Here is a 25,002-nt window from a genome sequence, read left to right as displayed (position 1 = left end):
CCCTTTTCTTTTTTGTTTTGTTTTTGCCATACTGGGGATACAGGGCCTTTACACTGAGGTACATGCCCAACCCCATTTATTTATTTATTTATTGAGATAGGGTCTTATTGTGTCATTCAGGCTGGCCTTGAACTCCTAGCGATTGTCCTGGTTCAGCCTCCCAAATGCTGGGATTATAGGTGTGTGCCACTATGCCCTGGTTTATTTTTTAATTAATTAATTATTACTGTACTGGGGATGGGACTCAGGACCTTGCCCTTGCCAGGCAGGCACGGTGCCACTGAGCTACATCCCCGGCCTCTTATTTTTAAATTTTGAGACAGGGTCTTGCTAAATTGCTCAGGCTGGGCTCAAATTGTGATCCTCCTGCCTCAGTAATCCAAAGTGCTTGGATTACAGACATGTACCACCAAACCTGACTACTCTTTTTGTGATGTTTTCCTTTCCTTTCTTCTTCTATTTTTGCTGTGTTGGGTGGAATGCAAATCCTTGAGCTTTTGAGGCAAGCGATTTACTATTGAACCACACACCCAGTCTAATGTTTTTTACTCAGTCTACTCCTTGCTCCCTCTCTTCTCTATTCTAGGGTTCAGCTAGGAGACTGAATCACTGAGAGTTCATAGACTGCTAATCTGGGGATCAGGGCAATGGCATTCTGCGCAGGCTCCTGTCCGGATCCAGTCTATTTTCTAAGCCTTTATTCCCCTCCCAGTGCATCTCACTACTGCTTCATTAATCTGTGCCTCTTCCCAGACAGGGAAGCCCCTTTTTCGTACTTAAATTTCTCAACTCTGCAGACTTCTCTGACAGATGGCGGACCTAAAGTTGGCAGATGAAATCTGAGACACAGAATAGGTATCAAAACCTTTCTCGAGGGTCCTCATGAGTCAGAAAAGTTCATTCTGCCACCAGTTGGCTGTGAAAGTTTGGGCAAATCATTTACCTCCGCTGGGCTCTCCAGGTTCTCACAGATTCAAAAAGGGCTGTTACGGCGCGGAGGAGATAAAAGTACACACAGGAAAGCACTTCGCAAACTGCACGGAGAGGGTGGGGAGTGAGCGGGGGTGCTGCGCTGATTCTTCTACACGTCCTTCAAAGGGAAAGGATCATCGAACGCGGGGGTTTGGTTTGGCAATTTAGTTCAGATAGGTCTCAGGGAAAGCGACAAGCTAGAAAAGGTGCAGAGAATCCTCCAGGCAACATTTGGCTAAAATCGAGAGTAGCAGCAGGACGACTCCGACCCATGGGTCCTCAGGAATTGGACGCTTAGTTTGGAGCGCTGCCGGGAACCGGCTCGAGGCTACTGTGGCCCCGGGGCGGTGTCAGCCCGAAGACTGTTTTAAAAGGGGGTGTGTGGGTCAAACCCAAAGCAGCCTGGGACTTTTCGGGCTGGCACCACCTCCTCGAGCCGTTCCCGAGGGCATCCAGAGGCCAGGTCTCTGTCGGACAACTGAAAAGTAAAGAGAGGACTGGGGCGTTAGGGACCTTTGTGCAGAAGTGCGCCGGAGTGCAGGGCGGGAGGGAGGAGGGGAGAGGGCGTTGGGAGCCGGAGGAGAGGAAGCCCCACCTTTCATTCCTGCGCTGAGCCCGGCCCGCGGGGCGGGATGAGTCACGGCTGCCTCACCTGCCTCTTTCGGGCGCTGCGGCTCCCATAGGTGAGCGCGCAGCCTCTGCTCTCCGGTAAACATCGCGCCGCGCCTCGCGCTGGCCTTGGCAGGGTGCTGGAGCCCTGCGTTTGCCCGGTCTGGTCTGCGGGGCCAGGGCTGGGTTTCCCTCATGTATGGCCAGAGTCCTCCGCGCGCGGTGCTGCTGCTCCTTGGCTTACTGCTCACAGGTAAGAGCTGGAAGGCTGCTCCTTCGTCGCCTATTCTAACTGAGAGTCGCTAGCGTTTTGTGGGGGATCCCCAGACACAGCTGCAGTTTACTTCAGTTTGGACCTTATTGAAACTGCAGTTACTGGGTTGTTTTGGGAAACTGCTGTGGACAAACAGGTTTAGGAGTGTTGTGTTCGGCTGTGATTGGGGCACAGAGAAGTCTTTCTCATCTCAGGTTACACACCGTTTTCGTGCGGCCGCTCTCACCCCCACTGCTCAGCAGGTCTTGGCCCTTGGTTTTCAGTGTGTGGGTCTTGCCTGGGACTCTTCTTCCCAGCACCGGGAAAGCTGGGATTATTAGAGAGAGACCCACTGTGGTTTTGAAATTGTCCCAACGCACAAACATTCCAAATGTAAATATGGTAAAACATGCCACGTGGTACAGAGGTTCCAGAGGTGCAGGCAAGCACACGCTGTCGGAATTGATTAACCCAATTTCTGCAGAAGACTAGTTACAGTACGAAGTGTACATAACAAGGTTCCTTTCTGAAACACCAGCCTGCTAGATCATTCTACATGTACTATGTAATGCTTCATCTTAACATGTACTATCTCATCAATGTTATGATTTGCTTTAATCCTGTTTCTGCTCTCAATTTAATTTGACGATACTTGGATTTGTTATTACATTTTTGAAGCTGGTACTGCAAGGCTGTGGAGAAATGAAGAGACCTAGGAAGATTTCACTGTATCGTATTAGTAGTCACTCACCGTATGAGATCTCGGGGTCAAGAAGTACAGGCTGGAGATTTAACTCAGTGGCATCGTGACTGCCTTGCAAGCATAAGGTTCTGAGTTCAACCCCTGGTATAGAGAGAGAGAGAGAGAGAGAGAGAGAGAGAGAGAGAGAGAGAGAGAGAGGGAGAGAGAGAACACAGAGGGAAGAGTGCACAGACTCTGGGTGAAGGAAGTGTGAGCACTGCGTATTTCAGCTCTACCTTATGCCCTATGCAGCATTGTTTTGAAAGTGTCAGCGGTTCTCTCCACATTACACCCCTGTTAACTGTTCTGCTTCTCTACATTGCAGCTCTTTGGCCCATAGCAGCTGTGGAAATTTACACCTCTGGGGCGCTGGAGGCTGTTAATGGGACAGACGTTAGGCTAAAATGCACTTTTTCCAGCTTTGCCCCCGTGGGCGATGCGCTAACAGTGACTTGGAATTTCCGTCCTCGAGATGGGGGTCCTGAACAGTTTGTAAGTAGATTATTGTCGTTTTCTTGGGAACCCTTGGCTAGGAATATATGAAGCCCATCCATTTCTCCTCCCCTTCGTGTATTTTCCTTAAGCAACAATAAGAGGGTTAAGTTGGGAAATCATTTCTGGGACAGAGACAGATGAAACTGAGAGGCTAGTGAAGGATAAGCAAGATGTACAAAAAAGTTACAAACTGGATAGTTAGGTTTGCTGTCGTTTCTCTTCTGTTCCCACCACCCTGCCTTCTTCCCCTGTACCAATGGGAAAGCCTTTTGCCATTTCTCCCCTGTAGGTGTTCTACTACCATGTGGATCCCTTCAAACCCATGAGTGGGCGGTTCAAAGACCGGGTGGTCTGGGATGGGAATCTTGACCGGTGCGACGTCTCCATTATCCTGTGGAAGCTGCAGTTCGATGACAATGGGACATACACCTGTCAGGTGAAAAACCCACCTGATGTGGATGGGCTGATAGGGGCGATCCGGCTCAGCGTTGTGCAAACTGGTAGGTCATGCAGGGCGGAAAATGGGTTTGGGAAGTGTGAGAGCTGGTAGAAAAGAGAGGGGTGAGCTCTTGTGATGATTCAAAGGGTAGAGAAAGAGCCTAGTGCTTTGGAGCTGAGAACTTCAGAGTGAGACAGAAGAGTCCTTGGGTAAAAGGAGAAAGGCTTTGTCTAGTTGTGGAAAGAAATACAAAGTAAAGCAAAGGGACCCTGGGAATGTTACAAAAAATGGCTTTGAGATGGTGAAAGGGAGAGGAAGCAACTCTGATCAAAGGCTAACACTGTTCATTTTCTTATTTATTCAAGATACTTATTTAGTACCTGCTCTGTGCCAGTCACTTCCAAATGCTTGTCATATCTGTCTCCACTAATCCTCCCAAAGAGGCAGACAGCAGTCTCAGAAGCTAACATGTACTGAGTACTTACCACATGTCAGGCACTTTACATGACACACTTCATTTTTTAAGTACCTCATCAGTTTATCATGCTCACGGAGGTTAAGTCACTTGCTCACAGTTATGTAGTTGGTAAGTGGAATAACTCTGGACTAAACCTAATTATCTTTGACTCTAAAACTGTGCTCCAAACTAGTGTATTTTACTACCTGCCCCTCTGTAATGGATGACCTGGAAAATGGTCCTATGGAACAAAGAACAAAGACCACAACACTTTCAAGTTGTATATTTGGGTTTAAGTCATCGTTATGACACTATATCTGTGAGGACAGATAAATGTGAAAATTTCCCAAACTCCTAATTATCCTGAAAATTAGAACATCTACCATATATTGAATGCTAGGAGTAGGCAATGTATGGAACAATTTACATGAATTATTTTTTATAAGAACTTAGGAAATGGATTGTTATCTCTCCATGGGGTAAACTGAAGCTCAAAAATGTTAATTACCCAAATCACACAGCTAGTAAATAGTAGAGCTGGCATTTTAACTTAAAGCTGTGTTAACTAACACCATATATATATTTTTTTAACTGGGGATTGAACTTGGGATCTCACCTTTGCAAGGCAGGTGGCAGCACCACTGAACTAAATCCCTGGCCTCTCCAACACAATATTAATACCCCAAATGCACAAGCAATATACAAAGCAGTATGGTTTCCTCTTCATTTTTAATACAGTTTAAAACAATCCCTCCAGACCCTGCCAACAGAGAGCTGAGTGACTTGGAGAAGTCATCCTACTGAAGTAATATAATGCCTTCAGATCTCAGTTTCTTCAATTAGATAAGAAATCAATGGGTTTTAAATATACCAAGGTAGACAGTTGACAGGGGAATCACTCAGGAAGTTGACAAGATGGTAGAAGATGTAGGAACAGAAATCTATCAAGAAGTAGAGGCCACAAATGGAGTTTTGACTGAGCAATTGATAGTTAATCTCCCAGTGTGAGTTGCCTGTTTCTGCCTAATCATGTAGTACATTATCCACCAAAAATTAGGGCCATCATAGTTGAGGTGTGTGTCTCCTGTCTAAAAGAAGTTGGTCGTATTTTTAAAAACAAAAAAGTATTTCCCAAGAATGGTTGTAAATGCTGGGCATGGTGGTAACGCCTGTAATCCCAGCACACTTGGGATGCTGAGGAAGGAGGGTCGCTGTGAGTTCAAGGCCAGCCTGGTCTACATAGTGAGACCCTGTCTCAGGAAAAAAAAAAAAAAAAAAAAAAAAGGTTGTAAACAAATCTACTTTCCAGTTATACCTTTGAATTAAAAAAAACCCACCTTTTATAGTCTCTTAAAAAGAAAGCACTACTCTTTGACATTGTAATTCAAGCTATAGCTCTTTTTCCCACCCAAAAAAATGGAGACATATGCAACAAAACATGAGTTTTGTGGGCTTGTAGGTCAAACCTCCCTTCCTCCATCACTCTTGAGGGACTCTAGGCTGGCAACTCCTGGGCTAGACCTTCTCTAAGGTCCTTTCTGGCTGAGGGCTTATTGAAATTTAAGTCAGAATCAAGATAGAGGGCAGGAGACCCAAGTTTCATGGGCTTTAGTCTGGTTTAGGGGCTTTCCTCTGGGTCCCTCCTTTGCCATTTATTCACTAGATTAGTTACTGATTTACTTGCCTATCTTCTCAGGGGACAAGAGCTCCTTTAAAATAGTGTCATTTTTTTGGTTTTTTTATTACTACCACAGTGCCTGGGCGTCAGAATAAATGACCGAATGAGTGACAGAGGTGAGATGTAGTCAGGAGAAATGAGCTGGGCATTGGGTTCCATTAGGTGAGCATAATGTCACCACACTGGGAAGTTCACCTGAGTCAGCGGTTCTCAAAACTTTAGTAGGCATCCACTCACCTGCAGGACAGGTTAAAACACAGATGGCTGGGGCACCACCCTACTGTTTCTAATTCAGTACTTCATTTCAAAGTTCTCAAGTGCTACTGTGCTGCTACTCCTGTTAGAATCACTAACGTAGTCTGTGTGGCTTTCCTTCTGCTACTGGGGTTTACAAGGTAATATGGCATTTTACACAGAGAAGTAAGAGAAGGGAAGATTCTATTTACTAACAAAATGTATGCCTCTTATGTTTCTAGGTTTCACTATATTTGTCTTTTTACAATCCTAATTTGATCACTTGATCTTTTTTTCCTTACAGTACAGTTCTCTGAGATCTACTTCCTGGCTCTGGCCATTGGCTCTGCCTGTGGGTTGATGGTCATCATTGTAATTGTGGTTGTCCTTGTCCAGCATTTCCGGAAAAAGCGATGGGCTGACAGAGCTCACAGAGTGGTGGAGATAAAACCGTAAGGCTGGGCAGTTATGGGCAAGGCTCTTCCTAATACTTTCTTATGGTGACTCTTGGTATTTTGCAATGGGACTAAATAATTGTTGAACACATGTTCTTCCCTTTGAGTAAATCCTTTGTAAAAGAATTGTGATTCACTGGGTAAATAAATGAATTAGGGTGTGAAAATTAACTTTACAAAAGGTTTCTCAGTTTTACAAAAGAATTCATTATAGGATTTCTTAACTATGTGGGATTTGATGTTATAAAAATCTGCTATGTAAAGCTTTTCTAAGATATCCCTGATTATTATTTTTTTAAGAACCACGGCATGTATGGCAAGTACTCTACCACTGAGCTACATCTCCAGCCTTTTTTTTTTTTTTAAATTTCATTTTATTTTGAGATAGGGTCTCACTAAGTTGCCCAGCCTGTCCTTGATCTTGTGATTCTCCTACTCAGCCTCCCAAGTAGAGATTACAGGCAGGTGCTACCTTGCCTAGCTAAAATATCCCTTACTTTTACAGCCCGCCCTTTTTTTTCCTTTTGGTAGGGTGATTGACCCAGGTCCTTGCACATGCTAGGTAAGCAGTCTAATACTGAGCTACACCTTTGCAAATACCCTCCACCTCATTACTAGGGATTGATTCCAGGGCCTTTGCACTGAGCTACCTCCCCATCTCAAGGCCATTTAATCTTTAAATTCTGAGACAGTGTCTTGCTATGTAGCCCAGGATAGCCTCAACTTGTGGCAATCCTTCCAGCTCAGTCTCCTAAGTGCTAGGATTATAGGTGTATGCCACCATGCCCATCTAGGGCTAGACTTTGTGATTCTCTTCGCCTCAGCTCCCCAGAGTGCTGGGACTACAGGTGTGTGCTACCACACCCAGGTGAAATACATTTTTAAGAACAGCTGGGCTACACAGTCAGCAGGGTCTCTGAACCAATGCTTTAGTCTGTTGTGCTGATCCTAGGCACTCAATAAATGCATCTTTAAATTGAGATAAAATTTATATATCATAAAACTCACCCTTTTACTATTCACAATGTTTCCAAAAGTATTTTAGCACCCTCCTCCTTTAGTCATTACTCCCTTCTTCCCTTCCATTAGTCTTGCCACCTCCCCATCAACTTTCTGTCTATGAGAGTTTGCTTATGCTGGACATTTCCTATAAATGGAATTAATAAAATGTGACTTTTATAGCCAGCTTCTTTCATTAGTATAATGTCAGAGTTCAGTGTTGTAGTATATTAGTACCACACTCCTTTTTTATGTTTGTATAACATTCCACTATGGGTTTACTGTATGCTGTTTATGTTTTTTTTTGGGTCCTTGCGCTTGCAAGGCACGCCACCGAACCACTGAGCTAAATCCGCGGCCCGGGCATTTATGTTTTTTTAATACTTTTTGGCCATCCTGACTAGTGTGGCTATGAACATTCATCTACAAGTTTCTGCACAGACATGTTTATTTATTATTATTAATTTTTTTGTTACTGGGGATTGAATTCGACCTTGTGCTTGAGAAGCAGGTGGCAGAACCACTGAGCTAAATACCTGGCCCATATGTTTTTAATTCTCCTAGGAGTTAGTGGAGTTGCTGAGTTATATGGTAGCTCTGTTTAATTTTTGGAGGAGATGGCAGTCTGTTTCCCTAAACAGCTTCATTTTACATTTCTAACAGCAATACATGAAGGATCTTTTTCTACATCCTCACCAACACTTGTTATTGTCTTTTTGGTTATGGCCATCTAGTGGACATAAAGAGGTATTTCACCATATTTGGATTTGTATCTTTCTATTTAATGGCCATTTGTATATTTACCTGGAGATCTGTTCAGATAGTCTGGCCACCTTAAAATTGGGTTGGTTGTCTTTTTATTGTTTAGTCCTAAGAGTTCTTTATGTTTTGGATGCTAGTCCTTATCAGATACATGACTTGCAATTATTTTCTCCCATTTGTGGGTTTTCACTTTTTTGATAATATCCTTTAAGGCACAAAGGCTTTAAATTTTGATGAAGTCCAATTTATCTATTTTACTGCTAATGCCTTTGAATTATATCTAAGAAACAACTGCTTAATTCAACATCATGAAGATTTATACCTATATCTTTCCTAAGAGTTTTAAAGTTTTAGTTCTTTGATCCATTCTGAGTTAATGTGTATATTTGGTTGAGGCAGGATTTTTTTTTTTTTTTTTTTTTTTTTTTTTTTTTTTTTTTTTTTTTGGTACCAGGGATCAAACTTAGGACCCTGATCTTGCAAGGCAGGCAGTGGTACCACTGAGCTAAATCCCTGGCCTGATGCAGGAATTTTGGTTCACTCTTTTGCATGTGGATGTATAGTTGTTCCAACACTATCTTTTTCCCTCAGTAAACTTACTGAAATGAATATAATTGATTTTTTATAATTTTCAAAGAGCTTAAGAAACCCATCTCTGGTTTGAATAGAAATATAATTGATAAAGATAACTTCTAGGCCAACATAAAACTTATTTTTTGAACAGGAGTAGAAATCAGAGTTAGGATACTAGTGATAACGTGAGGTGCGTGTGAAACTTCTGGAGTTCCCAAACTGTAGCCCAAGTTGTAGTCCCTCAGTTCAGATACCCAGGGTCCTGTAGAGGTGTAAATATTATCAGGTGGCAGTAATGGATTAGCTCTCTGTAAGCCTGGGTCGACTCCCAGGTAAAAGTAATTCTTCCTAAAACTTGGGGAAGATACTTTACCAACGTTTCACTAGGTGGATTTGCCTTCTTAGCTTCTGGTCTTGTTCACCTGACATTTGGTTTCTGTTTCTTTGTTACAGTCACGAAGAGGAAAGGCTCAGCCAAGAAAAAAAGGTCTCTGTTTCTTTAGAAGACACAGACTAATATCCCTAGATGGTAAGGTTCACAAACAGGGTTGATCTCTCTTCAACTTTCTGATCTGCCTGACCAAAGTGGGTCTCCCTGATTATTTTATGTGTCATTACGTATTTCCTATAAGCAATTATAGACTTGGGGTCAGGGAGATGTCTTCTGTTGGTCCCCAAGATGATGCTTCTTTGAGTGCATTTTGTGCTAGACTCAATTACTAAAACTGAGAGAAATCTATTTATTTATTATTGATTGATTGATGGATGGTACTGAGGATCTCACCCAGGACTTTGTGCACGCTAGGCAAGTGCTCTCATGCTGAACTATATCCCCAGCCCAGTAAGACTTTTTCTTTAATGAAAAATTATGATTAAAAAAATGGTAAACTAGTAAAAACATTAAGAGAGTGATACAATAGATAAGCCTGACATTTGTTAGATCTCTTTATTTTTGTTTTTTTGAGACAGGGTCTTACTATGTAGACCAGGTTGGCCTCAAATTTGCGGTGATCCTCCTGCCTCAGCCTCCTGTGTGCTGGGGTTACAGGCTTGTGCCACAACACCCAGCTATCAGATCTTTTATACTATTTGGAATTGATTTCAAGTCCTCTCACTTAGTTATTGGGCTATGAATTTAGTTTTAGTAGTGTGTAATTTTGTTTGTTCAGTTTTCAGGTTGTCAGGCTTAAAAGATAGGATGATTTTTCCTATGCTAGGAATTCTTCTATTTCCTGAAGTTGGTCCACACAGTTAATTTCTACAGGTTGTAAATCAAGACATACAAGCTGAATTTTATACTCCTAGCATAATGTTCTTGACATTAATAATTTTATCTTGTAAAACTGTTTGGTTCTCTTAAATGACAGGACATTTTTATAGACTATTGTGAAGTCACATTTTTATAGGCTGACACTCCAGTGCCATCTCAAGTATGATAAAACAGAACACAAAGAAAAGTGACTGTATTGTAAAAACAGAAAACTAAATTTGTATGAGGGGATTCTTCCCAAAGGTTTTTGCCTTTAAAAAAATCAAGCAAATTCTCTAATGAGTTAGGGTTATGAAAAATAAGGATGTGGACTAGTTTAGAGTAAAAGAAATTTAACAGACTGACACAGCTGAGTGTAATGTGTGATCCCTGACTGGATGAATCCAAGTTTGAATAAGCTAGATGTTAAAAACAAACAAACAAACAAAACAAACAAACAAACAAACAAACATGAGAAGTCAAAAAAAGTGAAGTCTTATGACAACATTGATTATGAACAATATTAGGTGATTACTGTTAAGTTTCTATTAGGTATAATGTTATTGTGGTTATGCAGGGAAATGTCCCTATTTTGTTTGTTTTTGAGATAGGGTCTCACTATGTAGTCGAGACTGACCTGGAACTCACTATGTGGCCTAGGCTGGTCTCGAACTCACAGCGATCCTCCTGCCTCAGCCTCCTGAGTGCTAGAATTACAGGCGTGTACCACCATGCCCAGCATCCCTGTTTTTAAAAATGCATACTAGAGCCAGGCATGGTGGTGCAGGCTTACAGTTCTGATATTCTGGGAGACTGAGGCAGAAAGATTTCAAATTTGAGCCCAGCCAGGTCAACTTATAAGAACTTATCTTGCTGGGTGCTGTGGTGCACACCTGTAATCCCAGCACTCAGGAGGCTGAGGCAGGAGGATTGCTGTGAGTTGGATACCAGCCTGGGCTACACAGTGAGTTCCAGGTCAGTCTCAACTACATAGTGAGACCCTGTCTCAAAAAAACAAAACAAAACAAAATGAAAGAACCTATCTCAAGATTAAAAAGGGACTGGTGTGTGGGGGTGCAGCGGGGATTTAGCTCAGGGGTGCTGCCACATGCCTTGCAAGCACAAAGTCCACAGTTTGATCCTTGGTTACCCCCCCATCAAAAAAAGGCAGACTGGGGAGTACCTCAGTGTGAAAGCTTTGGGTTCAATTCCTGGTACTCCTCACCCCCAAAACATACTAGAGTATGTAAGGGTGTCAGTAATTTGTTTTAAAAAAGCCCAGTTCCCCCATAATAATACAAACAATACTTTAAAATTAGGTGATGGATGAATCCCTATCTGCACTTTTCTACATGTCTGATTTTGTTTATAAGGACGGGGTGGGAGAAGGGAAAGAGTATGACTGTGGGATGGGGATGTAGGTCAGTGGCACCACGCCTGACTGGCGAGTGCAAGGTCCTGAGTTCGATCCCTGGTATTACACACACAAAAAAGAAGGTATGAATGTGAGCACACTGTGGATCATCCTGGCATTCATGCACAGCACTTAGGAGCTATTCATAAAGGACACTCACTCTGAGAACCCTGTAATAAGGTTCAGGAACCTTTTATTTATTTAGGTATCAGGGGTCGAACTTGGGACCTTGTGCTTCCGAGTCAGGCAGTGGCACCATTAGCTAAATCCCCAGCCCAGGAGCCTTTTAAAAAATTATTTTTAAAATTAAGTTCAGGAGAGAATAAAACTATTTTCCTTCAGTAATGGAGAGTAGACAATCATGTATGTGATTCACAATGTAAGGTACTCTAATGTATTTTCCCCAAATATATTATCAACTTAAAATTTTTGTTTTGCATTTTAGGAAGCTGAAAATTTCCAAGATTTCTTGAAGTTTATGGATACTTCTCTTTGGTGTTTCCGTTGTGACCTGTCTTCTGACAAGTTCTGCAGAACGTACCCACTGAGATAAACCACATCTGTCTGTAGGCAGCATAGAGCTCTTGGGCAGATGCCAGCAGACTCACACACAGTCTTATTATTAAGGTTTTATTTAATTTCAGAGTACAAATATTTTTCAAATCCACATTAGCTTTTATGAACTAAGAAGCTACATTTTTGCCCTCACACACCAAAATGGAGTATGACTTGTGTACATGTATAGTGCAACAAAAGGGATAAAGGCCATTTTGTCTGTTATATTTCCTTTCACACATTAGTTTCTTGAGAGTATCACTCTTGCTGCTAAAGTTAATGTTTACTTCTTTCTTTGTCACATTTCCATTAAAGGGTGAGCGAAGCCTCCCAGCCATTTTTTTTCCTTTGGTACCAGGGATGGAACTCTGGACCCTGCACTTGTGAGGCAGGTGGCAGAACCACTGGGCTAAATCAAATCCCTGGCCCCCAGCCATTTTTTAATTGACATGATTCCAAGAACAAACTGTTAAGTGTGATTTTTTTTTTAATTGTTCTCCTTAAGTATGGGACACACCTTATTTTATTGATGTTCTTTCAGTGCCAAGGTGATAGGAATTTTTGTTTTTGTCAGTTAATCCAAGATTTTAAATAGCACAAGACCAAATCATGCAATAACTCCAAAAGGTTTTGTAAATATTACTGTATCGGCAAATGCCACCTCAGGATGTATCACTTGTCATCTTTTTTCTTTGTTGGTAAAAATAATTAACCATGTAGGTCTTTCATGAGCTGCTACTGTTTAGCTTTCTGCCCTGCCCTTCTATTCAATTATCTTTAACAACAGAGCAAAATGTATGCTCATTTGCAGACTGGAATCAGTAAGCAGTTTAGTAGAAGGATTCCGTCATAGTATTCAACAACTTTAAAAATTTAGGGCTGGTGAAAAAGACCAACTCTAAGTGATGACAATTTTGTACAGTATTATTACACAAAGTTCAGAACTGGAAAAGATTATTTAATTTTTTTGTTTGTTTTTTGATTGTAATTCACTTGCTTAAGGGACAGAGAATTTGGTACAGAGCAAAGAAATACCAAAACTACTTCAACTGACTGAAATTATTCTTTTTCCCCTTATATTGGTAGAAACACTTCATAAATGAGCTATGGAAAGAAGAGAGCTTTTACAAAATTGTCTAGTTACCCATATCTTTCCAAACTTATGCATTTGTTCAAAGATTTTTTTTTTTTGGGGGGGTACTGGGGATGGAACTCAGGTCCTTGTGCTTGCAAGGCAGGCAGCGGAACCTCTGAGCTAAATCCCCAGCCTTTTTTGTTTTTTTTTTTTTTTGGTACCGGGGATTGAACTTGGGTCCTTGCGCTTGCAAGGCAGGCCACCGAACCACTGAGCTAAATCCCCGGCCCCCCAGCCTTTTTTTTTTTCAAGGTTTTTTTTTTCTTCCAAACTTAGGCATTTGTTGAAAGGATAAAAACATCTACAAGTTTAGGTCAAAATTAAATCTTTGTAGCCTGATATTTTCAGTTTTCACTGATTAAGCTGCTGACACTATATTTTTAAAAAGCAAATTGGAATTTTCACATAGATTATTTAAAGACACTGGATCTTGATATTATCAATATTTCTTTAAAATTGGTATAATTTGCAAATGAACCTTGGTTCTGAAATTCATTCTATACCTATCTCATTTTGCCTTTTACACTGCCTCTAAAGGTAAACTCTCAATACTCAAGTTTTGAAACTAAAAATTAAGATTTGAAATCTATATTGACTTTAAGTCACATTTTACATTTTTCTTTGTAATTTAACCCTTGAAAATACAACTAGATATTTCCTCAGATGTCTTGATGATGCTCCATAAGTGCAATGAAGTAGTTTAAAACTAAGTTTTTCCAGCAACCTTATAGCTTATGTCTTGGCTAAATACTTAAGGGGTAATATGGCCTTGTTTAGTATCTCCTTCCTGAAGAGCATTTTTGTATTGTAATTTATTTTTTATTATACCTTAAATACTATGTAAATAAGTCTTTAGTAATAAAGAATTATAAATTATATAGTTTTCTTATATGCACATGTGAAAATTTTACATAGCAGGTAAACAGAAAAGTTGCATGAGGTATGATCTAAAAATAATACAGTGAATGTTTAAATTAAAAAAGTTATTACAATGAAAGATACATTGCAACTAAGACTTCAAAATTCACTCCCTTGCCAGGCGTGGTGGCGTACGCCTGTAATCCCAGCACTCAGGGAGGCTGAGGCAGGAGGATCGCTGTGAGTTCAAGACCAGCCTGGGCTACATAGTGAATTCCAGGTCAGTCTCAACTACATAGTGAGACCCTGTCTCAAAAAACAAACAAACAAAAAACAAAACAAACAAACAAAAATATTCACCCCGTTGCTCCCAACATATTTAGCCCATTGTTCTTGCCACAGAATTCTGGAAATCTTCTTTTGTGAATGTCTTTAGTTGCACTGTCCTGGTTGCCTCAATGTCCTGAATTCAAAGCATTCACCTTTTATGGTCATTTTGACTCTGAAGAAGAGATAGGTGTTATAAGATGCCAGCCAGATCTAGTGAATAAGATGATGACACTGAAATGTTTTTGTGAGCCTGCCTTTGCATTGGATGGCATGTGGGAGCAGTAGTCACTATATTTTTGATCACATGTCATAAAGACACTTGTGAAAGCTGACATCCAGAATTGCTTCAGAAAACAGCTCTGCATGGAAGATCCCTTCCCTTCACTGCACAGCAAGGGAGTGGAGGTCTGGCAGGAATCATGGGATAAGTGTTTGAAGCTAGGGGGTGAATTTTGAGGGGGATTAATGGCAATATTTTTTACTGTAATTTTCCTTAATTTAAATATTCAATAATTTTTTTTGATCAGCTTTTGTATATATTTTATCTTCACTGGAAAGTTTTCATAGTAGAGACAACCTGGAAATCAATGGAATTAGCTGGGTGTGGTAACGCATACCTGTAATCTTAGTACTCTGGCAGGCTGATGCTGTAGGACTGCAAATTCAGGCCTTGCCTGGGCAACTTGGTGACTTATGAGACACTGTCTCAAAATTAAAAATGAAAAAGATTGATGATGTAGATTCCTGTAAAGGCCCTGGGTTCAATCCTCAGTACAAAAAACCAAAATAATTGGGTAAACAAAAACATGGATTTCTATAGAATTTTCACATTGCTTTGGATAGGTGGAAATTGGGCATAACAGTACTTCTTAGTTTGGAGGCTCTTGAAAGAACATCACCTATTCTATTTGGTACTCTTGCATTATTTCTCAAGTCTAATAAGGGGATGGCAGCTCAAAAATGGGAAATTACTAAATTTTCACCAAAGCTGAAGCATATCATTATTCCCCTCTGCTTTCATTAACCATATGGCAATTCCAGAATAGGTTGACTAAGGACTAAAGCACTCCTGTACCATTTTTTTTTCAGAAAAATGTGATACTCTCATTTAACTCCAAGTACTTTGATAAATTTTCCAATCAAAATATATACAGACTCCAGCTACCCTTTGCTTCTTTTTTTTTTTTTTTTTGGTACTGGAGATTGAACTCGGGTCCTAGCGCTTGCAAGGCAGGCCACCGAATCACTGAGCTAAATCTCCGACCCCACCCTTTGCTTCTAATACATGCTGTAATGATTTGATCATTGCTGCTGTCAATAGTAATTTAATAAACACCCAATTCTGGATGCTGAAATAGCCACATAAGGACAGGGACCAAAGAGACTTGAGGCAGATATTGGCCACAAGGGACTACTATGTATTTATTGACTGATAGACCTAGTATACTCTCCTACATCTTTTGGTCTCTAAATTTATGATAATCTATTGTGAGTTCAACTAAGATAATCTCTAGGGGCATAAACATCTAGAATACAGAGAATTAAGATTCTTTAGTCCTGCAGAATTTTTAAAAAATGTCAAATTTCCCAGAGTCTGTATTTACTAGGTTGTAAAGCAAGAAAGCAACTGGGAGTGGTGGTGCACGCCTGTAGTTCCAGCACTCGGGAAGTTAAGGCAGGAGGATCGCCCCAAGTTCGAGGTCAGCCTGGCTACAAAGTTCAAGGCCAACCTGAACTACATCTCGAGACCCTGACTCAAAAAACAAACAAACAAAATTAAAAAAAAAAAAAAAAAGGAAAAGTGGCTAGAGCTTTAGCTCAGGGGTGTCGCAACCTGCCTCGAAAGTGCAAGGTCCTGCGTTCAATCCCTAATCCCTCCTACCAAAAAACAACAACAACAACAACAACAACAAAAAACCCACCCAAAACAAGAAAACTGGTTCTAACCTGAGCATCAAAGAAACGCTGGTCAGTGACACTTGGTAGGTACTGTAAAGAAGCCGTAACCCTATGGTAACACAGGATCGTCATTTTAAATGTTCTTGCTGCCTCCTCCTGACGTCATTTCCGGTGTTACCTGTGTCGTTACTGGGAGCTGTAAACAAGGTGTGCAGATGTCTGAAGAGCTGTCGGGATGCGGCAGAGCGGAGCTGCGGCTAGAGGCCGCGGCTGCGCTCTCTTTCCACTGCTAAGCGTCCTATTCTTTCAGGGTGAGTGCGCCGGCTGGCGGGGCTCCACTTCCGGCTGGGGGGGTTAGGGAAGATGGTCGCTTTTCCGGTTCCGGGTGGGGGTTCTCAGGAAAACCCCTGTTAGGTTTCTGAGAAGGAAGGAAAGGAGGATGTGTCAGATGTTTTCTTCTGATTAACACGACATGCTGCGGAGAGTTAGTATCTTGTCAGACTTTCCTGAGCTGTGGGAGCTCAGCCGGTCACCTTGTGTGACTTGGCACTGTTTTTTGGTGATGACACGACTCTGGGACCACAAAGCTTTGGGGTGCGATCTTGTATGAGATAGTAGTGATTGTTTGCTGAGGTTTTAAGTGCTTTATACCCTGTTTAGGGAAAGGCATTTCTAATGGTCAGTAGTTTGTCCCAGTAAATCTGAGAAACAAAATCATGACAGTTGGTAATTTCATGTTTTTGCAAATGATTAGCAGGGGGTATGAAATAAAGTGTATATTTGTCACAGAAGGGATTTGATTTCATTATAATAGAGACACGAAAAAAAGTTGCCTTAGTATTTTTGAAACATTAAAAAAATATGAGGGCTGGGGATTCAGCTCAGTGGTTCCGGCACCTGCCTCACAAGCACAAGAACCCGAGTTCATCCCCGGTACCAAAAAAAAAAAAAAAAAAAAAAAAAAAAAAAAAAAAAATAAATAAATAAAAGAGAAGCATATTGACTCTCTTGAAATTTTAGTCTTGTAACTAATATCAGAAGTATATTATTGACAAGATAACAATGTATTAAATTTTAGACACGTTTGGCTTCAAAATGAAGCCAGTTAACTTCATTTTAGAGTGCAATTATTTCGATTTTTTATATGACTTTTTTGAAAATTAGATATTAATATAGCTAGCTAGCATTAGAGTGAATTGTTAACTTCACATTTCCCTATAAGTAATGGGGATTTCTAAAAGCAACCTTTAATATTTTATAATGTAAAGATTTCAGGTGCCCTAAATCTCATCAGGTAGGTCTGGGAAGTTTTGATTTATCTGGTGACTAACACACTGCCAGCACACTCCCTGATACCTCCCAGTTGCCCCTGTCATCCAGCTAAATTCTTTTTGCAATATAGTAATTAGGTTACCTTACTGTAATTTCATGTAAACCCCTATTTCCCTCCCCCTCCCCCCCCGGGAAATGTTCAAATATTGTTCCATGTTCCATTAAGAAAAAAGAAATTCTAGAAATGATGATTTTTTTTTGAGAGAGAGAGAGAGAATCTTGCCATGTAGTTCAGGCTGTACTTGAACTCACTGTTAGCCCAGGTGGGCCTCAAACTTGTGCTGGGACTACAGGCATGATGAATGTTTTCTTAAACCAAATGCCATTTCACATTGAAGAGTTCCTTCAAATCCAGTGTACCAAGTGATCCAAACATTAAAATTTATTTTATTTTATTTTTTATTTTTTGGTTTTTTGAGACAGGGTCTCACTATGTAGTTGAGACTGACCTGGAACTCACTATGTAGTCCAGGCTGGCCTCGAACTCACAGCGATTCTCCTGCCTCAGCCTCCCGAGTGCTGGGATTACAGGCATGGGCCACCACACCCAGCAAAATTGATTTTATGATCTGTGTACTTGTTGAATAGATTTATATTTTGCTTTTTAAAAATAAATTTGAAATATAATTCACAAGCTGAACAACTTATCCCTTCTAAAGTGTTCAATTCAGTGGTTTCTAGGATTCACAGTTTCTTTGTTTGTTTTTTTTGGTACCAGGGATGGAACTTGGGACCTTGTGCTTACAAGGCAGGCAGCAGAACACTGAGCTAAATCCCCAGTCCTAGGATTCACAGAATAACATGAATCACAATCAATTTTAGAACATTTTTATCACTAGAGAGAAACCATTCCCACTTTTCCCCAGCCCTTGACAACTACCAGTCTACTTTCTGTCTCTAGAGACTTGCCTGTTCTAAACATTTCATATTAATGGAATCATACAGTATTGCTTTTTTTCTTTCACTTAGCATGTTTTCAGTGTTTCATCTATTTTGAAATCTGTTAGTTGATAGATCCTGGTTTCATACCAGTGTTCATTTGCTTCCTTTCCTCAAAGATAAGGCCCGTTAAATTATTAGCTTGGTTGAATTCTCCTTAAGTCATAAGTCTAGTCTCACTATAACAGTTGTTTAAATATGTAGAAATGATAGACCAGGGAGCCTAGCCATACATTTATCTTTTTTCCATGTGAATGTGCAATTATATGAATCAAGAATTGGTCAATTTGTATTTGGAAAATGGGATATATAGAATTGGAATCTTCATTTTATCATGTTTATTTAATTTCTTCCATGTATAAAATTACTTAAAAATGCAGTTCTTAGCCAGACATGGTGGTGCATGCCTGTAATCCCAGCACTTGGAAGGCTGAGGCAGGAGGATCACTGTGAGTTAGAGACCAGCCTGGGCTACATAGTGAGTTCCAGGTCAGTCTCAACTACATAATGAGACCCTGTCTCAAGCCCCCCTCCAAATGCAGTTCTTGTCTTCAGATTAATTTTTTTTTTTTTTTTGTATTGCGGATTGGACTCAGGACCTTGGGCTTGTGAGGCAGGCACTGGTGCCACTGAGCTAACTCAGTGGTCCTCAGATTAATTATTTGTTAATTTTAATGGATATATTTATAGTTAGCATGTTTACCTGTTCAGAATGCTTTTTGACTTAGGTTAAAAGATAAATATAAGGACATTAGACTAAGATGGGAATTTCTGAAAGACTGTAACATTCGATTAGAAAGGGATTTGATAGGAACTGTCAGAGATGTGGAGGGGATGGGGGTGGATTGTATGTAATAGTGTGGGGAATTGGATGGAGGGAGATTAGAGGGATACTGATTTGTAATTCTAACTCAGATCTCTCTTTTACTGTAAGCCAGGCATCGGCAAAGCTTTTCCATGAAGGGATAGAGAGTAAATGTTTTCAGGTTTGTGGCACATAGTCTCTGTCACAGTTATTCAGTTCTGCAAAAAGTGCAAAAGCAGCCATAGACAATATATAAACAAATGCACATGGCAGTATTCTAATAACACTTTGTTTATACAAAGGTGCTAAAAAAACTTTTTAGTTGTTTACCAGGAACCCACTGGAGGTAATGACTGGTTTAGACATATAGATGACCCACGATGTGGACAGTGCAGTCAGGTAATTATTCTTGGGTCACCCTCTCCTGTGACATCAGTTTGCTTCCATTTGCTCCATGGGCCATAGTTTGCTGACCCCTACCCTAAACCAACAATTCCTTTGATACTATCTGTTGAGCATCTCAATCTCAATGACATCTGAATTCATCCAAAATCAAGCCCATTGTTCTCTTGCCAAGCCTTGGTACATTTCTCCTCTCTCTCTCAGTGATCACCAAGTCAGAGTCCTGGGAGTCATTCCTGACACCACCCTTTCTTGAATATTAAGTTCCCTCATAGTTTTTTGTTTGTTTGTTTGTTTGGTATCAGGGATCGAACTCAGGAACTTGTGCTTGTGAGACAGTTGTGGTACTACTGAGCTAAATCCCCAGCCCCTAACTTCCCTCATGGTAACTGCAGTTGTGTGATTTTTCCCCCTTTCAAGTTACACCAGCCTAATACAGAAGAGGTAATCAAGAGCAGAGCTTTTCCTGAACACGTGCAATGGAAAGATAGACGCAAAGGGAGTTCAGGGTGTTGAAAATACTCTAAAGAAGGTGGTAGGCAGAGATTGGTTGATTAATGAGCACATTTTGTACCTACACTAGAATTTATGGTGACCTATCCACTTATTTCTCTCCAGTTTCTCTGCCTCTGAATCTCTCTGAATTTTTGCCCTGGAGGTGCTTGTATTTAATGGAGGAAATAGTTGTTATAAATTAGGTGCACTCAGTGGCATATGGCTGGGGTAGCATTATGTAGGAGGTGTTATAAGAACGTGGAAGAAAGAACCAATGAACTTCACAAGGGAATTTGGGAAGGTGCCACAAGTGGATCAATATTTGAGCTGGTTTTGGAGGTGCGTGAGTGTTGGGGATGTGGCGTGAGGGAGAGCAGCCTGGACAGTGTCAGAAGAGATGGGACTTATTTCCAGACAAAGCTATGTTCAAAGGAAGGCACAAATGCAGTGACACAGTACGTTTGGGAAATGTCAGAACATTGCAGGCATAACGAAGGGGATTGGACAGGTAAGTGGCAGAGTGGCAGAAGTTTGAGGCCAGATTGTTACTGTTTGGATTTTATATCATAGTCCAGTAGAATGTTTTTTTCTTTTTTTCCCAGTAGGATATTATTAAAAGTTTTTGAAAATGTGTGGTGTTTTTAAAAACAGTAATAGCTGGCTGGGCGTGGTGGCACACACCTGTAATCCCAGTACTCAGGAGGCTGAGGCAGGAGAATTGCTGTGAGTTTGAGACCAGCCTGGGCTACATAGTGAGTTCCAGGGCAGTCTCAACTACATAGCGAGACCCTGTCTAAAAATAAAACAAAACAGAAAAACAATAATAGCTAGCATTTGTTGAACTTTTTGGGGGGGCGGTACTGGGGATCGAACTCAAGACCTTGCACTTGCAAGGCAGGAGGTGGCACCACTGAGCTAAAACTCCAGCCCATTATTGAACATTTTTATGCTAGGTGCTGTGGTAAGCATTTCATATGATTTTTTTTCTCCTTCCAGCACTGAAGATTGAACCGAGGGTCTTCATACTGAGCAGTATCTTCAGCCTTAAAAAATTACAGAAAGATTTTTTTTTTTGAGATGGGGTTTTGCTAAGTTGCTAATTTGCCCAGGCTGGGCTTGAACTTGAAACCTTTCTGCCTCAGCCTCCCAGAGTGCTGAGATTACAGGTGTGTGCTGTCACACTCAACTCATATGTTATCTTTTAAAGTTGTATTGGGTCTTCACAATGATCTAGTGAAGTAGGTCTGGTTATTATTCTCTTTTATCAAATGAATAAAATTGCAGCTTGAACAGGTCAGGTAACTGTGATCAAGGTCTAATTGCAAGAAAATAGCTGAACTGGAACTCCAGATCTGGCCAATTCTAAATCCATACTTTAATTCTTAGTACTATACTTTTGTCTTAGGATGAAGGAAGGGGATGAAGAGACAGTATAGATCAGTGGTGAACCTATGGTACATGGGCCACAGTGGGCTGTTTGTTATCATTGAAAGCTCTAAAAGTTTCACCATCACTGGTATAGATGATCTGTCCATCTCCACCTTCCAGTTTTTAGACCTGAATCTTGAGCCATGAATAAAAAATTTTTTCACGCTGAGGAAACAGGAGTGAGGGCTTAAGAGAGATTGGAGATACAGCAATGAGGGCTTTCAGGGAGAGAAAAGAGCATTTGTAAAAGCATAGAAGAAATGACAAATTTAGCATGGTAAAGACAGAAAGGATGGCATGGAGGTAGCAGAAGTAATCCTCATCCTTGGGATGGGTCCATTCTCGGTTCTCATTAAAGTTCTTATTAGTGCACTCAGGTCTTGGTCTCCTTCATTTAAGAAGAATGTGACCAGACTAGATTGTCTAGAGAAGAATGAGAAAATGATTCAAAGCAGGCAGAGGTAAAAGCAGAGGAGCTGGTGACTCAGAACTGTCTGGTAGGAAAGGTTGAGAGGGTGTAGGAGAACTGGAAAGGTGAATAATGGTGATGATGGTATCAGCTTTCATCTAGTGCTTACTCGGGTTAGGTGGCTTCTCAGTGCTGTATGTGTTCTAACTCATTTACTCTTCACAGCGAACTTGAAGGGAAGTACTATGGTAATTCCACAGGTTCATGAAAATGAAGTTGGAAAGTAACTTGCTAAGGCTGCAGAGCCAGCGAGTGATAAGGCTGGAATTTGAACCTAGATGCAGTGGTTTAGGAGTCTGTGTGCTTGTTTTCTACTGGTGTCAAGGAACTACTGGTTTTAAAAAGAGGAGGTCCCTAGAAGGTTTGAAAAATGTTACCTTAGTTTTACATTTTGTTTTTCTTCCCATAATTTACTTGAAAATTTTTTCTTTTGTGGTACTAGAGATTGAACCCAAGGCCTTCACACTGAGCTAAATCCCCAGATTTAAAATAATTTTTTTTTGAAACATGAACTTGCTAAGTCACTAAGTTGCCCAGACTGGGCTTCAACTTGAGGTCCTTCTACTTCATCCTTCCAAAGTGCTGTGATTACAGGCAGCGTTTGCCACCAAACTCAGCTCTCAATTTACTTTTTTTTTTTTTTTTTTGAGACAGGGTCTCGCTGTGTAGTTCAGTCTGGTCTTGAACTCATGACAGTCATCCTGCCTTAGCCTCCCCCAGTGCTGAGATTACAGGTGTGCACCACCATGCCCAGCTTCATTATTTATTTATTTATTTGTTTAGTTAGTTTTTTTTATTTTGTTTTTTTGGTGCTGGAGATTGAACTCAGGACCTTGTGCTTGCGAGGCAGGTGGTAACACCACTGAGCTAAATCCTTGGCCCCATAATTTACTTTTAATATGATCATTATTAACTTTAAGAAATAGGAGGGAACCTAAATAGAACATTGGGCCAGTAAAACAAAAATAAAACCCAAACCAAACTTTACATTTTTTTCTTATTTGCATTCCCTGTTCTTATCTTGCTGGTGTTTGAGGCAGTGGTAGCTTCATGCTGCAATCGTGTTGTACTTGGGGTAAGTTCCTCTGACCCCACGCAAGCTGCTGTATTCCTGGAGCAGATGTGTGTGTGTTGGGGTGTAAGGTGTGCAGGGAGATTCAGAGCCAGTGGTGATGCTGCCTTTTGGTTTGCTGTGGGTGGCCTTACTTGTTTGTACTTCATCTAGCCATAAGCCTATGTTTGGAAAAATGCTGGTGTGACCAGGTTTTTAATTTTTACCTAAGTGTTCTATCTATGATTTAAGATTGAAAAATGATAAATTCTATCCTAGATAAATGCAGATGTTGATTGCTCTGGTTTTTTGATGAGACCCCTAAAAATGATACTGGCATGCCTGCATTGTTCACTCCTATCTGTATCTTCCACAAAAACAAATACATTTAAGTGTTTGGTTGAACTTTGATTAGGTGTTCATATCGTCATTTCCTTGGAGATTACTGCAGATGCTCATGTCCGAGGTTACGTTGGAGAAAAGATCAAGTTGAGATGCACCTTCAAGTCAGCTTCTCATGTTACAGACAAACTGACCATAGACTGGACGTACCGCCCTCCCAGCAGCAGCCGCACAGAGTCTGTAAGTCTGCTCTTTTCAAAAAGTTTCCATGAAATAAAGCTTTGGTACATTGGGAGGGGAGGGAGCTCACGGGACAGGGGTTGTGTGTGAGATAAAATAAAATTTATTTAAAAAATCATTTGCACTTAAAGAAAAGAGGGTTAAAAAAAGTTTCCTTGAGTCTTTTGGCTTAGCAGTTTTTGAATCCTTTTATTGCTAGTCACAGGCATACACAAGGTCCTCTCAGAACAGAAAATGAACTGTTATGTAAATGGGAAGAAGTGAGCTTCTGCCTTCTGTGTCACTCATCTGGTCGTGTAGGACTTTTTACTTTTCCACATAAGAATTTTGCACATTGCCTGTAAGAAAAAATTGTCAGAAACCAAGAGAAAATGTGGTTTAATTTTGTTCCCTCTTTGTTGTTTCTTTTTCTTTTTTTGCACGATATTATAGCTTCATCTTTAGATTTGATGTATTAAAAAGTGTACCTGCAGAACTACTGGCTAGAAACATTTAATAGGTCTCAGTCAAGATATCCTTTCTCTTAGAGCTGCTCATTTCCTGTTGAGTTTTGTTGTCTCAATGGGTGTGTATCCCTTTGCATTTCTGTGGTCTGTAGATTTGTCTTGGCTTCTCCTCGTACCATGCAAACACCTGCAGTGATTTATATAGCTGCATTTAAAGGAAATGATGGCATATTGTGTTAGTGACAGAAGTTGTTAGTGGCAGATGGTCTCAGTAATTAGAAGCATTATACTTTAGTCACACATATAAAGCACATTTATGGTTCAAATGCCATTGTTGGCATCTAATTGAAGATTACAGTGCTAAAAGAAACCCTCTCTTTATGGTTCCATCACTATCCTTAGTTCAGAATGCGTGCTACTCAAGAATGTGAATGTCATAGCCATGTGTCTGACTGGATTTTTGAAAGTATTCTTAATTTTTTTTTCTGTTTTCCTTATCAGAGAAACTTTCCCTTCATATAAACACATCAGCTTTGCCTTCTATTTTAGGAGCTGTTATGGAAGACTGTGTAGCTTGGATCTAGATAGGCAGCTCTAGTGAAGGATGGTATGCTATAGTCATAGTTTCTTTTTCTTTAAACTTAAAAAATGGTTTGTTTTATTCTGAGTGGTCCAGAAACTATGGCTGGCCTTATTTGGTTCTACCTCTTGTCCAAAAGTAGGGCAGAGTAAGCAGTGGGGGAGCTTATTGGGTCAGGAACATTATATACAAACAGCAGTTCTCTTATGGTACTGTTTTCTGTGAGGTGATCAGAACATCAGCAAACTCACCCAAGTTAGAATTAGTGGACTCTTGGGCCGGGGATTTAGCTCAGCGGTTCGGTGGCCTGCCTTGCAAGCGCAAGGACCCGACTTCAATCCCTGGTACCAAAAAAAAAAAAAAAA

General features: G+C 40.6%; 2 protein-coding genes across 4 annotated transcripts in view; both read left to right on the top strand.

Moving 5' to 3' along the window:
- Positions 1 to 1,355: 1,355 nt before the first annotated feature.
- Positions 1,356 to 13,113, top strand: Mpzl2 (myelin protein zero like 2). Its single transcript, XM_010629350.2, has 6 exons — positions 1,356 to 1,834; positions 2,902 to 3,068; positions 3,361 to 3,571; positions 6,184 to 6,331; positions 9,122 to 9,197; positions 11,777 to 13,113. The coding sequence occupies exons 1-5, from the start codon at positions 1,777 to 1,779 to the stop codon at positions 9,183 to 9,185; spliced, it is 648 nt and encodes a 215-aa protein (XP_010627652.1). The 5' UTR covers positions 1,356 to 1,776; the 3' UTR covers positions 9,186 to 9,197; positions 11,777 to 13,113.
- A 3,188-nt stretch (positions 13,114 to 16,301) lies between these two features.
- Positions 16,302 to 25,002, top strand: part of Mpzl3 (myelin protein zero like 3) — a 21,017-nt gene continuing 12,316 nt past the window's right edge. The window contains exons 1-2 of one of the 3 annotated variants that reach the window (XM_010629355.3): positions 16,302 to 16,419; positions 23,445 to 23,611. In XM_010629355.3, coding sequence (XP_010627657.1) covers positions 16,344 to 16,419; positions 23,445 to 23,611 — 243 coding nt within the window. In that variant the 5' untranslated portion in view covers positions 16,302 to 16,343. Of the gene's footprint in view, positions 16,420 to 20,263; positions 20,590 to 23,444; positions 23,612 to 25,002 lie in introns of those variants that run through there. The other 2 variants (XM_010629353.3, XM_010629352.3) reach the window with 2 other exon arrangements.

Source organism: Fukomys damarensis, unplaced genomic scaffold (genome assembly GCF_012274545.1).
Source record: "Fukomys damarensis isolate Sample0158 unplaced genomic scaffold, DMR_v1.0_HiC HiC_scaffold_16, whole genome shotgun sequence".
Lineage (NCBI taxonomy): Eukaryota > Metazoa > Chordata > Mammalia > Rodentia > Bathyergidae > Fukomys > Fukomys damarensis.
The sequence above is the reverse complement of the archived record's forward strand: the minus strand, read 5'-3'. Positions and strand labels throughout refer to the sequence as shown.

What these genes read in the sequence shown, in the direction of transcription:
- Mpzl2 (XM_010629350.2), top strand. Translation starts at nt 1,777, where the DNA reads ATGTATGGCCAGAGTCCTCCGCGCGCGGTGCTGCTGCTCCTTGGCTTA. An exon ending in ATGGGGGTCCTGAACAGTTT is followed by an intron (nt 3,069 to 3,360) that starts GTAAGTAGATTA and finishes TCTCCCCTGTAG; the next exon opens with GTGTTCTACTACCATGTGGA. An exon ending in GCTCAGCGTTGTGCAAACTG is followed by an intron (nt 3,572 to 6,183) that starts GTAGGTCATGCA and finishes TTTTCCTTACAG; the next exon opens with TACAGTTCTCTGAGATCTAC.